The sequence below is a fragment of the Phodopus roborovskii genome, unplaced genomic scaffold, assembly GCF_943737965.1.
Source record: "Phodopus roborovskii unplaced genomic scaffold, PHOROB, whole genome shotgun sequence".
Taxonomy (NCBI): domain Eukaryota; kingdom Metazoa; phylum Chordata; class Mammalia; order Rodentia; family Cricetidae; genus Phodopus; species Phodopus roborovskii.
Genome location: NW_026125059.1, coordinates 19,455,420 through 19,468,272, shown reverse-complemented (window position 1 = coordinate 19,468,272; position 12,853 = coordinate 19,455,420). Strand labels below are relative to the sequence as shown.

The 12,853-nt window shown below is 43.9% G+C and overlaps 1 protein-coding gene across 1 annotated transcript in view; it reads left to right on the top strand.

Moving 5' to 3' along the window:
* Dhx35 (DEAH-box helicase 35) overlaps window positions 1-12,853 on the top strand; it is a 58,887-nt gene that overhangs the window by 23,911 nt on the left and 22,123 nt on the right. Inside the window, exons 7-12 of the mRNA XM_051187387.1 lie at window positions 16-85; window positions 2,286-2,345; window positions 5,796-5,908; window positions 7,836-7,932; window positions 9,478-9,636; window positions 12,144-12,354. Coding sequence (XP_051043344.1) covers window positions 16-85; window positions 2,286-2,345; window positions 5,796-5,908; window positions 7,836-7,932; window positions 9,478-9,636; window positions 12,144-12,354 — 710 coding nt within the window. The remainder of the gene's footprint in view (window positions 1-15; window positions 86-2,285; window positions 2,346-5,795; window positions 5,909-7,835; window positions 7,933-9,477; window positions 9,637-12,143; window positions 12,355-12,853) is intronic.

Genomic DNA, 12,853 nt, shown 5'->3' with positions numbered 1-12,853 from the left:
CTCTCTAATTCTTAGTGTCATCATGCTGGATGAAGCCCACGAGAGGACCTTATATACGGATATTGCCATTGGCTTGCTGAAGAAGGTAGGACTCCACTGCCAGTATTTGCTTTCTGTGTTTTCTTTTTATATTATTGTCTGGTTAGGAAAGTAATGATAGCAATTTGTAAAATCCAACAAATACAAAGGGAAAAAATTATCCCATCATCCTATCCATTCAGAGAAAAACATGAGCCAAATGTTGTTGTGCTTTTCTTCTCTGTCTGTGTCTGCCTGCCTGTGTCTATCTTTTGACACAGTGGGATTAGATGATGTGTGCTAATTTGTATTGTGCACATTCAATATTATATGAAGATCATTTCACTGTGAAATAGTCTTTGATGACATTATTATTACTATCTTAAAGGTTTTTGTATTTATGAGGATGTGTGTGCCTATATGTATGTCTGTGTACCAATGTGTGCAGGTGCCTTGCAGTCAGAAGAGGGCATCAGATCCCCCAAAACTGGAGTAACAGGTGGTTGTGTGAGCTGCCTGATGTGAGTGCTGGGAACAGAACCTTTCCAAGAACAGCCAGTGCTCTTAACCACTGAGCCACCTCCAAGCCCCCAAAGACAGTGTTTTAATGGCTACACAATCGCTACTGGTGTATACCACATTCTTCCTGTACTGTTAGGCTTGTGTATCCTAAGTGTATGGTCTTGTGGCAGTGAGCACCCTGAAATTAAATGTGTTGGATTTCTGTTTCTTTTCTCTTTTTAACTTTCAAAATATTTCAAATACATGTTAGAGTCAAGGTATTTATATTTTTGGTTGTGAGCCTTCTCTCCAGCCCTAGAGTCGAGGTATTTATAATAACCTTTTATTCATTATCTAGTTTTAGCTGTTATGTACACTCTCTTGTTCCTATCCTTAACATTATTATTATTTATTTTATTTTTTTATTTGTTGTTTTCTCTGCACAAACCCTCAATGACAAGTCTAGAAAGCAGTAGTAAATTGGGATGACCAAGAACCCTGGCCTTGAAAACTCTGCCTGGAAAATGTACCCACCTCTAAACTAGTGTCTCTATGTCTGTGTGGTTATGAACCTTCATTGTAACTATAGCCATTATTAGCCATCTATGGATCTTTAGATTTGAATTATTGAAGGAGGAATAAAATAACAATGTAATTTCTCCATCATGCTAGTATATTTCAAAGGTTCTTTGTAGCCACTTGTGGCTAGTGGCTACTGCCTGGATGAGGGCAGACTAGGAACCGCTTCATGGGGAAGTCTGCTAGGCAGACCTGCTGGACATTGTAATTTGTCACAAGGCTTAAATTAGGCAATACAATCTTAAGCTGATAACATGTTTACATTTGTACAAATAAGAAAAGGATGCCTCTCGGTGACCGTGTCTGTCCATGGTAAGGTGAGGGGAAGGTAGGATCAGACACTTGCAACCTCCTCAACTTTGTGTCTTTGTGTAGCCTGCACACTGTATGACTCCAATGTGCCCTGAAGTGACACATGACTAGGAATATATAAATTGCTCTTGTCATTGTTATTTCATTATTGTATCTTTTGGCTGATGATCAGACTTGTGGATAGGCATGAGGAATTTTCTCACTAGTTCATCCCCACCTAGCGACAGTGTAATAGAGGGCACACGTCTATCCAGGCTTTGCCAGGGTTGAGGAGCCTCACACAGCTGCTCCTGAGTGTGGCAGATGTGCTGTGCCCGGTGACCACATTTCTTTGAATAGACATCAGTGCCCATATTACTATCTTGGTATCACCACATGTTATTTCTTGGTTTTAATGTACCTTTTCATACTTCTGACTATGAATACATACATTTACACTGCCCCCAAGTCCCACTTGTGAGGAAAAGTGTTTATTTTTAGTAATTTCAAATTCAGTCTTTAAATTTAGGGTTCAAATTAGACTGTGGGGTGGGTTAGGCTTAAAGTTTTAAATTCCCTTCATATTTTGTGTGAAAAATTTTATTGGGTCATAATTTAGAAAATTCTGTACATTTTCTAAGTCAGAAAGAACGATGTACCTCACAGTAATTTGTGACACCAGCAGCTGGTTGTTTGTGGCATTCTTGTCTCATTGGTAGGCCTCCTCTTTGTTTTGAGACAGGATCTTGCTGTCTAGCCCAGGCTGGTCTTAAACTTGTGATCTTCCTGTCTTAGTCTCCTGCTTGCTGGACTTTACAGGCCTGAGTCACCATGTCTGGCTAGGAATTGTGCATTGCCCCATTGTTACCATTATTACCTGGTGCCTTCTTTTTCAGATCCAGAAAAAGCGTGGGGATCTTCGCTTGATTGTTGCCTCAGCCACTCTGGATGCAGAGGTAAGGGCATCTTCCTCTTCCCCCTCGTGTGTAAACATTGGAATTGTCACATGTCCTTGGGAACAAGCCTCCAGCCAAAGCATGTCTTTGGAAGAGTGACCTGCCTTTTTGGGGGGCTATCTGGTGCCCTGGATGTCACACGATGCTCTTTCTCAACTGTGACTAGAAATCAGCCTGTAATTAACCAAGGGAGTTGTTGATCACCCACTTGCCTTGCTCCTGTCTCTGCCATCCTTCTCCTGTGTCAGGCAGCTTTTTTTTTTGTTTTGTTTTATTTAGGTTTTTTGAGATAGGGTTTCTCTGTGGCTTTGGAGGCTGTCCTGGAACTAGCTCTTGTAGACCAGACTCACAGAGATCCATCTGCCTCTGCCTCTGCCTCTGCCTCCTGAGTGCTGGGGTTAAAGGTGTCTGCCACCACCGTCCAGCCAAGCAGTTTTTTTAAAAGTTACTTTTCAATGTGAGGCTATATGTCTTGAATGTATTTATGAAAATTATATGCTTATTTTAATGTTTTTGGTACAAATTGAAGTTTTCCTGTAATGTAGTAGTTTTCATGTTAAGTAGTTTTTTTTTTTTAATTAAAAAAAATTCTTTTTTGTATGTGTGGTGGGGGCACACATGCCCTGGTAGAGGTTGGAACAGCTTAGAGGAATCAGTTCTGCCCTTCTACCATGTTGGTTCCCGGGATCAAGGTTATCAGGCTTGTCAGTAGGCATCTTTACCAATCGAGCCATCTCTTTGGTCCTGTTTTTTTTTTTTTTTAATATGGCTGATTTACTCTTTTGATGACTAATATATTTTTTTTTTTTTTAAAAAAAAAAAGAAGCCACAGTTCAACTCACCTCGTTCTTTTGGCCATTTGATGTTTATATATAGTCGATATGCTAAGGTTCCTGCTAACGACAGGTGATCCATACATCCCATGAGTCCAGGGAAGGAGGCACATAAGTAGGTGTTAGTGGGTTAAGGTAACCTAGAAGGCTGCTCTTTAGTCCAGCCAGCTGGCAGTGTCAAGAATTTGTCACCAAGAAGGCAGCATTTTAGCAGTGTTTGAGATAGCATGACTCTTTCTTCATGGGCATATGGGAGCCACAAGGAACTGTGAGTTCTGGGAGCTGCCAGAACTCTGCCTGTCAGGCCCCACAGAGGTGCTCCTTTTCCAGCATTGCCCCATTTTCAGGGGTGCTCCATCCTCAGGATTGCTCCATCCTCAGGGGTGTTCCATCCTCAGGGGTGCTCCATCCTCAGGAGTGCTCCATCCTCAGGGGTGTTCCATCCTCAGGAGTGCTCCATCCTCAGGAGTGCTCCATCCTCAGGAGTGCTCGTTTGTAGCCGTTCCATTAGGTGATCAGTTACACACACAGCAGGTGTGATTGCAAAGTCCTTTTCCTTTGTATTACATTCTTCTACTTGGGCCTGTCCGCATGACACAAACTAGGCTTGCAGACTGTTTTGTCAGAGGCCTGATTACTTTAGAGAGATTAATTTCTCTTTTCCATTAGTCCTGGTGAAGGATCATGAGTCCTCTGAGGCCAGATTCCCACATTGGACCAGTTTGCTTGGACCAGTTTTGTTGGCTTGGGTGGGGCTTAGGGAGGGCATGGACGTGGATGCTGGGAGCTCTTTCCCAGGATAGGAAGCTGGAGTGAGCTGGCAGATGGCCTAGCAGAGGCCCACATCATTTCCACTTTGTCTCATAGACATTTCTTACTCTGTCTTTCTATCATTGTGACCCCAACTCTTGAACCCTACTCAGAATTTTCCAGGTGAGGGGCTTGCTTCCTGTTCTCTTGATTCTGCCTCAGGAACCATGTACTCTTGAGAAATAGGTTATTGGTCTTTTAAGAAAAAAATTATTATTACTGTATATGCATGTTTTGTCTGTATATGTGTACCATTTGCATGCTTAGTGCCATGGTGGCCAGGAAAGGGCATCAAACCCACTCCACTATAACTGGAGTTATAGACAGTTGTGGATCACCATGTAGGTACAGGGAATGGACCCTGGGTCCTCTGGAAGAGCAACCAGTCTTTTTACTCACTGAGCCATCTCTCTAGCCAAGTGTTTGGTTGAAGACACTGGATAAAAATCTTAAGGACCCAGACCCGTGTCTCTCAGAGCATGGGAAGAGTTCTTTAAAGAGTAGCTCTTGGTCTTTTCTAGCTGCTGGGAACCAGCCATCCATGCCATCCAGGAAGCTTGCCACGCATGCCTTTCCTCTCTCACTGTTCTGTGCGTCCTGGTGTATCTTTGTCCAGCAAGCCCTTCTTAGAGTCCTCCTCCTGCAGCTCCGGACCCTGCTGTCCCCACTCTTCCTGACTCCTCACTCACTTCCTCCTGGGGATCTTGAATCTCTACTCTTTTTCCTCAAGGCAATCCATTCCTTCCATGGCCCCTGGCTCAGCTGACATTGGGTGTTGGTGACAGTCTTGACTGTGTTGCTTGTGTCCACCTTTGTTGTCTCTGAGCTATCTGGAATGTTTAAACCTGGCCTGGCTGGTTCTGTCCAGTTCTGTCCTGCCTCTTTCTCATAGTCATAGTAATTCAAGCCCAAGATCTCCCTCCATTGCTGAGGAAGTTTCATCATTGATTAAGAAGTTTTTCTGTCCTGTCCTGTGTCTGCATGCATGTGCACACAATTGGAGAAGGCACTGTTCATGTTATCAGATGGCCTGAAATCTATTGGGAAGTTACAGTAAAGATGTATCAGAGACACACCTGCTGTGCAAGAGGGAACTCTTTATGAATTGACAAACTTTTGTGCCATCAGATGTGTGCTCTCCAGAATAGAGGTGTCCACCAGCCTGGTTTAACCTGTACCAAATTGAGTCACACCTCATTTTCAGCTAAATAGAACACAGAGGGTGGGAATAAAGTAATAATATAGCTACATGGCAGCTTTAGAATCTGTCACTGAAATTTCCCCTGCAGTTTCAGTAAGAGAACTGTAAATTAGCTGGATATGGTAAAACATGATCCTAGCATTCAGGAGGAAGGGGCAGGAGGAGGATCCTGAGTTTGAGTCCAGCCTGGGCTACATACAGTTTCAGGTTTGTCTGACCTAAGTATCAAGACCCTGTCTCAATAAACTAAAGCTAGTCCTCTGGGAGATGGCCTGGTGGAGCTGTAAGAAAAGAAAGACAATTATCAATTCAGAAAATGCTTTGTGTGATGTGATATAATCATAATCAAGAAGTGGAGGCAGGAGGATCAGGAGTTCAAGGCCAGCCTCAGCTATGGAGTAGGTTTAAGACTAGCCGAACTATATGGGATCCTGTCTCTAAAATAAAATAAACTATTCTGCCACATGTAATCTTCATTGTATGTATCTAATTCCTACTATCCCACATACCTCTGCCAATATTATGTTTTATTTCTATGAATTACTGTAAACCATCCTCTTTTTTGAGATAAATATGGACAATATTTATATATTTATTTATTTTTAGAAATTTCGGGATTTCTTTAACCAGAATGAAACCAATGACCCAGCCAGGGACACCTGTGTGACCCTTACCGTGGAAGGGCGGACATTTCCAGTGGATATCTTTTACCTACAAAGGTTTGGTAATGCTTGATTTCTGGTGATATGGGACCTCGCCTGTCATGCAGAATAATAGGCAGTGCCATCAGCCTGCAGTGTGGAGGGTGTATGGTGCTGTGCCTGTTGGCTGTAGAATGCTCTGGAAGCTGGACTAGCATCACTGATATTTGAGAGTTTCACTCTTGTTTGCAAACTTGCATGCATCTGCTGGAGAGAGTAAACTAGTAGCAGGCTGGTGGGAGTTAGGCAGTTTTCTGAACTGGGGTTTCCAGGGTTCCATCAGTAAGGGAAGCATTGCTGAGTCCTGTGTTTTGTTGTCTACATCCTTAGCAAGAAGGCCTACACTTTTGGGAGAAGTCCCTAGTAAGAAAGGGGCCATCCTAATTGCTGTGCCAGTGTCCCAGTGCCTGATAAATCCAGAGAGTTGTAAACTTCATTTTTGAGTCCTTCCAGCTGGAGGGAATGTCTGCCATTTCCATTCACTCAGCCCATAAGTTCCAGCCAGGAGAAGATGGGCCCAGGCCCACTGCGGGTCTTGGGTTCTGTAAAAAAGCAGTCTGAGCAAGCCTTGAGGTAAATAAGCAGCACCCCTCATGGACTCTGCATAGGCTCCTGCCTCCAGGTTCCTGTCCTGTTTGAGTTTCTGTCCTGACTTCCTTCTTGATGAACAGTTGTAAGGGAAAAGGGTCAACTAAAGAAACATTCTCTGAGTCGAGCCAAAGAAACACACTTTGGCCCTGAAACCAGAGCCAAACTGACCCTAAACCTGTGCAGAAAACCAACTAATCCCGGAAAATGAGATCTAGCCATTCTGAGCTCAGGGATTGAAATCTAACCAATCCCCACCTTGGAAATCTCCTTGGAAAAACTCCACCCTCTAAGAAACCCTGTGTTCAGCTTGTGACTGTTTGGGCTGACCTGCTGTCCTCTGCCACTCTGGCAGAGCACAACCATTGTCCTGGACTCTTCCCTCCCAATAAATTTCTTGAGTGAGGTTTGGGTGAGACCTTCTTTTGCCAGAGCAGAGATGCAGGGGAAACCCTCCCTTGGCGTAGCGAAGTTGTTACACTCTGCTCTCTGGGGAACTGGGGAACCTTCTCCTCCTGAAGCAGAGCTGATACACTGGGGAAGCCTTTCCCTGAAACAGGGCTGTAAGATGCTATGCTTACTGTGACCTGTGGTATTCCTTGGCTCCTGAGTGCCAGAAGATCTTTCTATCTGAGCTGTAACACTCAGTATTCTTTAGCTCTCGAGTGCTAGAATCCCTGTTCATCCCATCCGAGCTGTCAAAGTGCTTACAACAGTGATAGGGAAGTATAAGCCAAATAAACCTTTTCCTCCCCAACTTGATTTTTGTCAATGTGTTTCATCACAGCTATAGAAACCCTAACTTGACATTTGGGCTTCTGCATGGAGGCAGAAGCCCTTGGTTTTCTGTGACTTGGCATCTTTGCAAGTTGAAGATAAATAATTTACACGCACCTTCCCGCCAGCCTCTTACTGCATTAATCTCCAGCTGAGCTAGTGGCCACAGGTGCATATAAATTTGCACAGGAGAGTCAAGACTAAATTTAGCAATGATGCTGGTCCAGCTTCCAGAACATTTTATCTTCCAGAATATTTTTTGTTTTTTAGCCAATAAAGCTGAAAACCATTGTTTACATGTAATTATGTATAGAAGTGCTGCATTTAATGTCTTTTTTCTTGTGCTGGGGACAGATGTTAGGCAAGTACTGTACCATTGAGATACACCCTCAGTTCTTGATTGCTGTACTTGAAAAACAAGGAGCTCACATTCATTTTACTTGTCCATATGCTAATTACCTGCTGGGCTGGCCCAAACTGACCCTGATGTGGTTTGGCTGCCAGGTTATTAGTGTAATTGGATCTGTGATTAATGAGCTCATTCCAGTGATGATCTTTTTTCCTTGTGTTTTTTTTCCAGTCCTGTTCCAGATTATATCAAAGCAACTGTGGACACTGTGGTAAAAATTCATCAGACAGAGGGAGATGGAGATATACTAGCTTTCCTTACTGGCCAGGTAACTCCAACCAGTTTCTCTGCATGGGCACGTTAAGGCAATACCAAAATTAACACAGAGCTCTGTTCTTAGCCATTTGTTTCCTTTCTTTTTCTTTTTCCTTTTTAAATGTGTATGGGTACTTTGACTGCATGCTTGGTGCCTGAGGAGGTCAGAAAATGGTGTCAGGTACCCCAGAATTGGAGTTACAGATGGTTGTGAGCTGCCATGTGGGTGCTGGAAATTAAGCCTGGGTCCTCTGGGAGAGCAGCCAGTGCTTTTAGTTACTGAGTCATCTCTCCAGCATCTTCCTGCCATGTTTAGTTACATTTTATAGTTGCTAAATTTCATTAACAAAATGTTGGTTTAATGTCATTGTCTACCTTTAGATTGTCAGGGTGCATATAGCTCCTCCCTATTCTGTCCATAGAATGTTAATTGAATTTTTTAAATTTTAATTCAATTTTATTTTATGTGTATGTGTGTGAGGCTTTGTGTATGTATATGCACCATGTAAGGACATAAGAGGGTGTCAAATCTGTTGGAATAGAAATTGCAGGTGATTGTGATCTGCCTGAGGTGGGAACTGAACCCAAGTCCTCTAAAAGAGCAGTGAGTACTCTTAACCTCTGAACCATCTCTCCACTGTGACATTTTAAATGTATTAGCTGATTTCAGAATACATTGGGATTTTTATCAAATGGGCTGTTTTGTTTGTCAGTATGGATGTTGCACTAGGTACATTTTGCTTTGTGTATGTCATAATCCAAATTTATGGCCAAAAAGTTGGGGCACCATTTCACAAATGGCCCGACTTTAGGAGTGGCTCCTTTAATTTGGACAACTTTCCAACTCATTCAGCAGGTAGCCAGTGGCCACATAGTGGAAAACAGCTGGATAAGCCGGAACATTCTACCGGCTGTAGCTGTACTCAGAACTACTTCCAACTGCAGCCTTCCTTTTCTACTACCAAGCATTTCCCATTATTAGCAATCCTATCTCAGGAATTCTTACCATGACTTCATAGGCCACAGCTTGTCCATATGCACAGAATGCTCAGCATATCCATATACATGGGATGCTCTGTTTGCTTCTGCCCATAAAAGTTGTGTAAAAATTGTCATTTAAAAATTATGTGTATGTGTGTATTTGTGAGCAATGAGTACAGATGCCTGTATGGAGGTCTGAAGAGGGCATTGGATACCCTGGAGCTGGAGTCACAGCAGAGTAAGCTGCCTGACTTGGGTGATGGGAACTGAACTCTGGTCTTCTGCTGGACTAGTAAGGGCTTTACCATTGAGTCGTCTCTCTAGTTCCTCGTTGTTTTTACTTATGGGAGCTTGTCTATTAACTACAAAAGGTTTAGCTTGACTAATTAATTGTACAGTTACAGAATTTCACTCCTTTAATACTGTTATTTGGTACATTTGACTTAATGTCATCCTTAGTGGGACATGGAAGCACAGCAGTTGCTGAGAGGGACCAGAATTAAGACCCATGTGCCACCATTTGTTCTTTTAGTATGGTAGCATAACCAGCTTCTTTGGTTTCTGGTTCCACATTTAGGAAGAAGTAGAAACTGTTGTGTCTATGCTGATCGAGCAGGCGCGGGCGCTGGCTCGAACTGGGATGAAGAAACACCTCCGGGTGCTCCCCATGTATGCAGGACTGCCTTCCTTTGAGCAGATGAAGGTGTTTGAAAGGGTGTCACACAGCGTCAGAAAGGTGAAACTTCTACTGACTGGTGGTGCTTGCAGCCATTTGTAATATGTTGTATACTGCTAATATGTAATATGTTGTATACTGCTAAGTTGTTTTTGGTATATGTATGTATTAATGTGTGTGTATATGTGAGAAAGAGAGAGAGAGGGGGAGTGAGAAGGAGGGAGAGGGAGGGAGAGGGAGGGAGGGAGGGAGAGAGAGAGAGAGAGAGAGAGAGAGAGAGAGCATTCATATGTGGACATATACCACAGTGCATATGTTGAGATCAGAGGAAAACCTTGATTGAGACAGAATCTCTGTTGCTTGCTGCTGTGTCTGCCAGGCGAGGTGACCCATAGATGCTGGGGTTCTTCTCTCTCTGCTGCCTCTCACTGTATGATTTCTGGGATTATAGACACATGCTACTCTACCAGGCTTTGTGTGGGTTCTGGAGACTAAGGCCTCACACAGCCAGTACTTTACCATGTGAGCCATTTCCCCAGACCCTGTTTTAGTTTTATAATTTATCTTTATTTTATGTGCATTGGTGTTTTGCCTGCATGTATGGCTTTGTGAGGGTATGAGATCGTGGACTTACAGATAGTTGTGAGCTGCCTGGTAGGTGCTGGGAATTGAACCTGGTTCCTTTGGAAGAGCAGTTAGTGCTCTTAACCCCTAAGCCACCTCTCCAGCTCCCACATATTTTTTAATTTTGTGAACTTTGCCAAGTAGGACTTTTCTTTCAAATCTGAGTCCATGTTTCTATATAGTAGGTCTAAAATTCTATAGTAGATAGTGTGTTGTGAGGGTTTCTAACTCTGCCCAGAGAAGAGCAGTTCACGTCTTGGAGCTTTTCTTGATCTGCCTAATATTTTTCTCAACACGTTATTACTTTAGCCTCAGAGATTGTCATGGTGGATTGTGGTCAGTTAGAACTAGATAAAGTTACTAGCCGTGGTTCCTAATCCAGTTTGCCTTCAGAGCCAAGTTTAAATTAGTCAAACATTCAGTCTTGAAATTAAGTTGAGGATGGGTGTGGTGGGAAGAAGCATTGGATGGGAGGAACCAGGAGCTTGCTTTCTGCCTCTCCTTTTCCGTTCTCGTTTCCTAGATGTGGAGTACAGGGCCGGTGGCTCAGAGTCACGCAGGTGAGGGATGGTCTGGGTCTCTGGACCCACTCCCAGCTTCAGACCATTTGGCATGGAACGGTCTGAACTTGCCCAGTCACACATGAACTGCGGTCGGACAATCCACAGGCTATGTTTTACCCTTAACTTGCTATATGCCTTGCCCTAAGTTACTTAGCTTTAGGTCTCAAATTTTCTAGCTGTAAACTGTGTGTAATTAAACATTTTTTATTACATTTTTTTTATGTGGGGTGGGGACAGGGCACATACGTGCCATTCGTGCATGTGGAGGTCAGTGTACTTGCGGGGGTCAGGTCTTTTCTTCCACCTTATGGGCCTCAGGGATTGAACTCAGATCCTCGAGGTTGACAGCAGGTACCCTTACCCACTGCACCATTTCACCTGCCTCAGCAGTAACTTAGATAGAAGGCCTTATAGTATAAAATTGTAACCTTCTACTATATAAAAATAGGACTATTTTCATGCAATGATTTTATAAAATGTGAAGTGCTTGAGAAAAGTTATGTGTGTTTTATATACCTGGCCCCAGCTTCGTCAAACCTGGCAGGGACAGCTGGCAGGTATGCATAGTGGCTAGAGAGTGCTGCACACTAGCTGGGCCCCACACTGTCCCTGAGCTCCTTGCACAGTGGCTGTGTTGGCAGTACCTCCTTCCTGTGACACTTCTCTCTGGTCTCTGTAGGGCTGGCCAGTTCCTGTTAGTTGGTCTCAGCTCACATTCATCTTTCTGGGGTGTTTTCTCTGGATAGCAATTCGAAGGGGAGACTTTGTTATACAATGTGTAATCCGTACTATGTAGCATATAATAGCACAGTGTTATTTCTCCCTGGTACCCGCTATTCTCTGAAGTTATCTGCCTGTTGGAGGTGGTTCCAGTGTACTAGAGCTTGTACTCTGGAGAGCAGGGCTTTTTCTCCTCCAGTGTACATTCCTAGCACCTTAAACAGCACTTGGTCAAATGTGGACGGAGCCTAGAAATAGTTACGTGAATAAGTAGATGCTATTTCTATACAGTAGGTCTAAACTCCATAGTAGGTAGTGTGCTGTGAGGGTTTGTACAAGATGGCTGTTTGGTTGTGCAAGAGAGAAAACAGGCCTTAAGAACTTACCGTGTGCTCAGTGTTAGGTTCTAATCTCTTTTTGTTTGGATCTTCTTCCCTCGACGACCCTAGGAAGGCGGTGGCCCCACTATGTAGGTGAGGAAGGAAGGCTCAGGATCTTGAGGGAGCTGTGTATGGTTGTAGAACTGGGACATTTCTACCTGGTGTCGTGACTCTTTAACTCCTCCCTGGCAGCATAATGTTTGAAATGTCAAAATATCTTAGGACTTTTAAGCTTAAAAATCTTTAAAGAACCGACTAGCTTTCTTTCTCTTTTTGGTAGGTGATTGTGGCCACCAATGTGGCAGAAACTTCCATCACAATCAGTGGCATTGTGTATGTGATTGACTGTGGCTTTATGAAGCTTCGAGCCTACAACCCCAAGACAGCTATTGAATGCTTGGTGGTGGTACCAGTGTCTCAGGCATCTGCCAACCAGAGGGCAGGACGTGGCGGACGCAACCGCTCGGGAAAGTGTTATCGCCTTTATACAGGTATGTGTGGTGTTTCACAGCAACTTTGGATTTCCTTACAGCAGCCTGGGCTTTGGATCCAGCCCTCCTTCCCAGGGTCCCCGCCGCTTCTTGCCTTCTTTGCCAGGACTCCCCACTGGCCGAGGCTGGCTCTGAGACTCACCACAGACGGACAAGAGATCATTGGCTCACTCTGTGTATCACGAGCCATACTAGGTTCTGAGGGCACAGAGTGAGATTCTGGTAGACAGTCCAGGCCTTTAATGAGCTTGCTTCTCAGCCTGCTGACACTGGGAAGCACAGGTACCTCGATGTTCCAGAGCTGTGGTTTCTCTGTGTGTCTCTTTCTTTGGGAGTGGTGCTGAGGCCCCACCCCCATGCCTTGCCTCCGTACATACCTTCCTAGTGTGCAGATGGAATTTCCAAGCCATTAACTCCCTCCTCTATCTATCGGGTATCTACCTGCAGTTGCTTAAGAATCTGAGGGCTCAGCCCTGCCATGTATTTTTCTTTCTTTTCC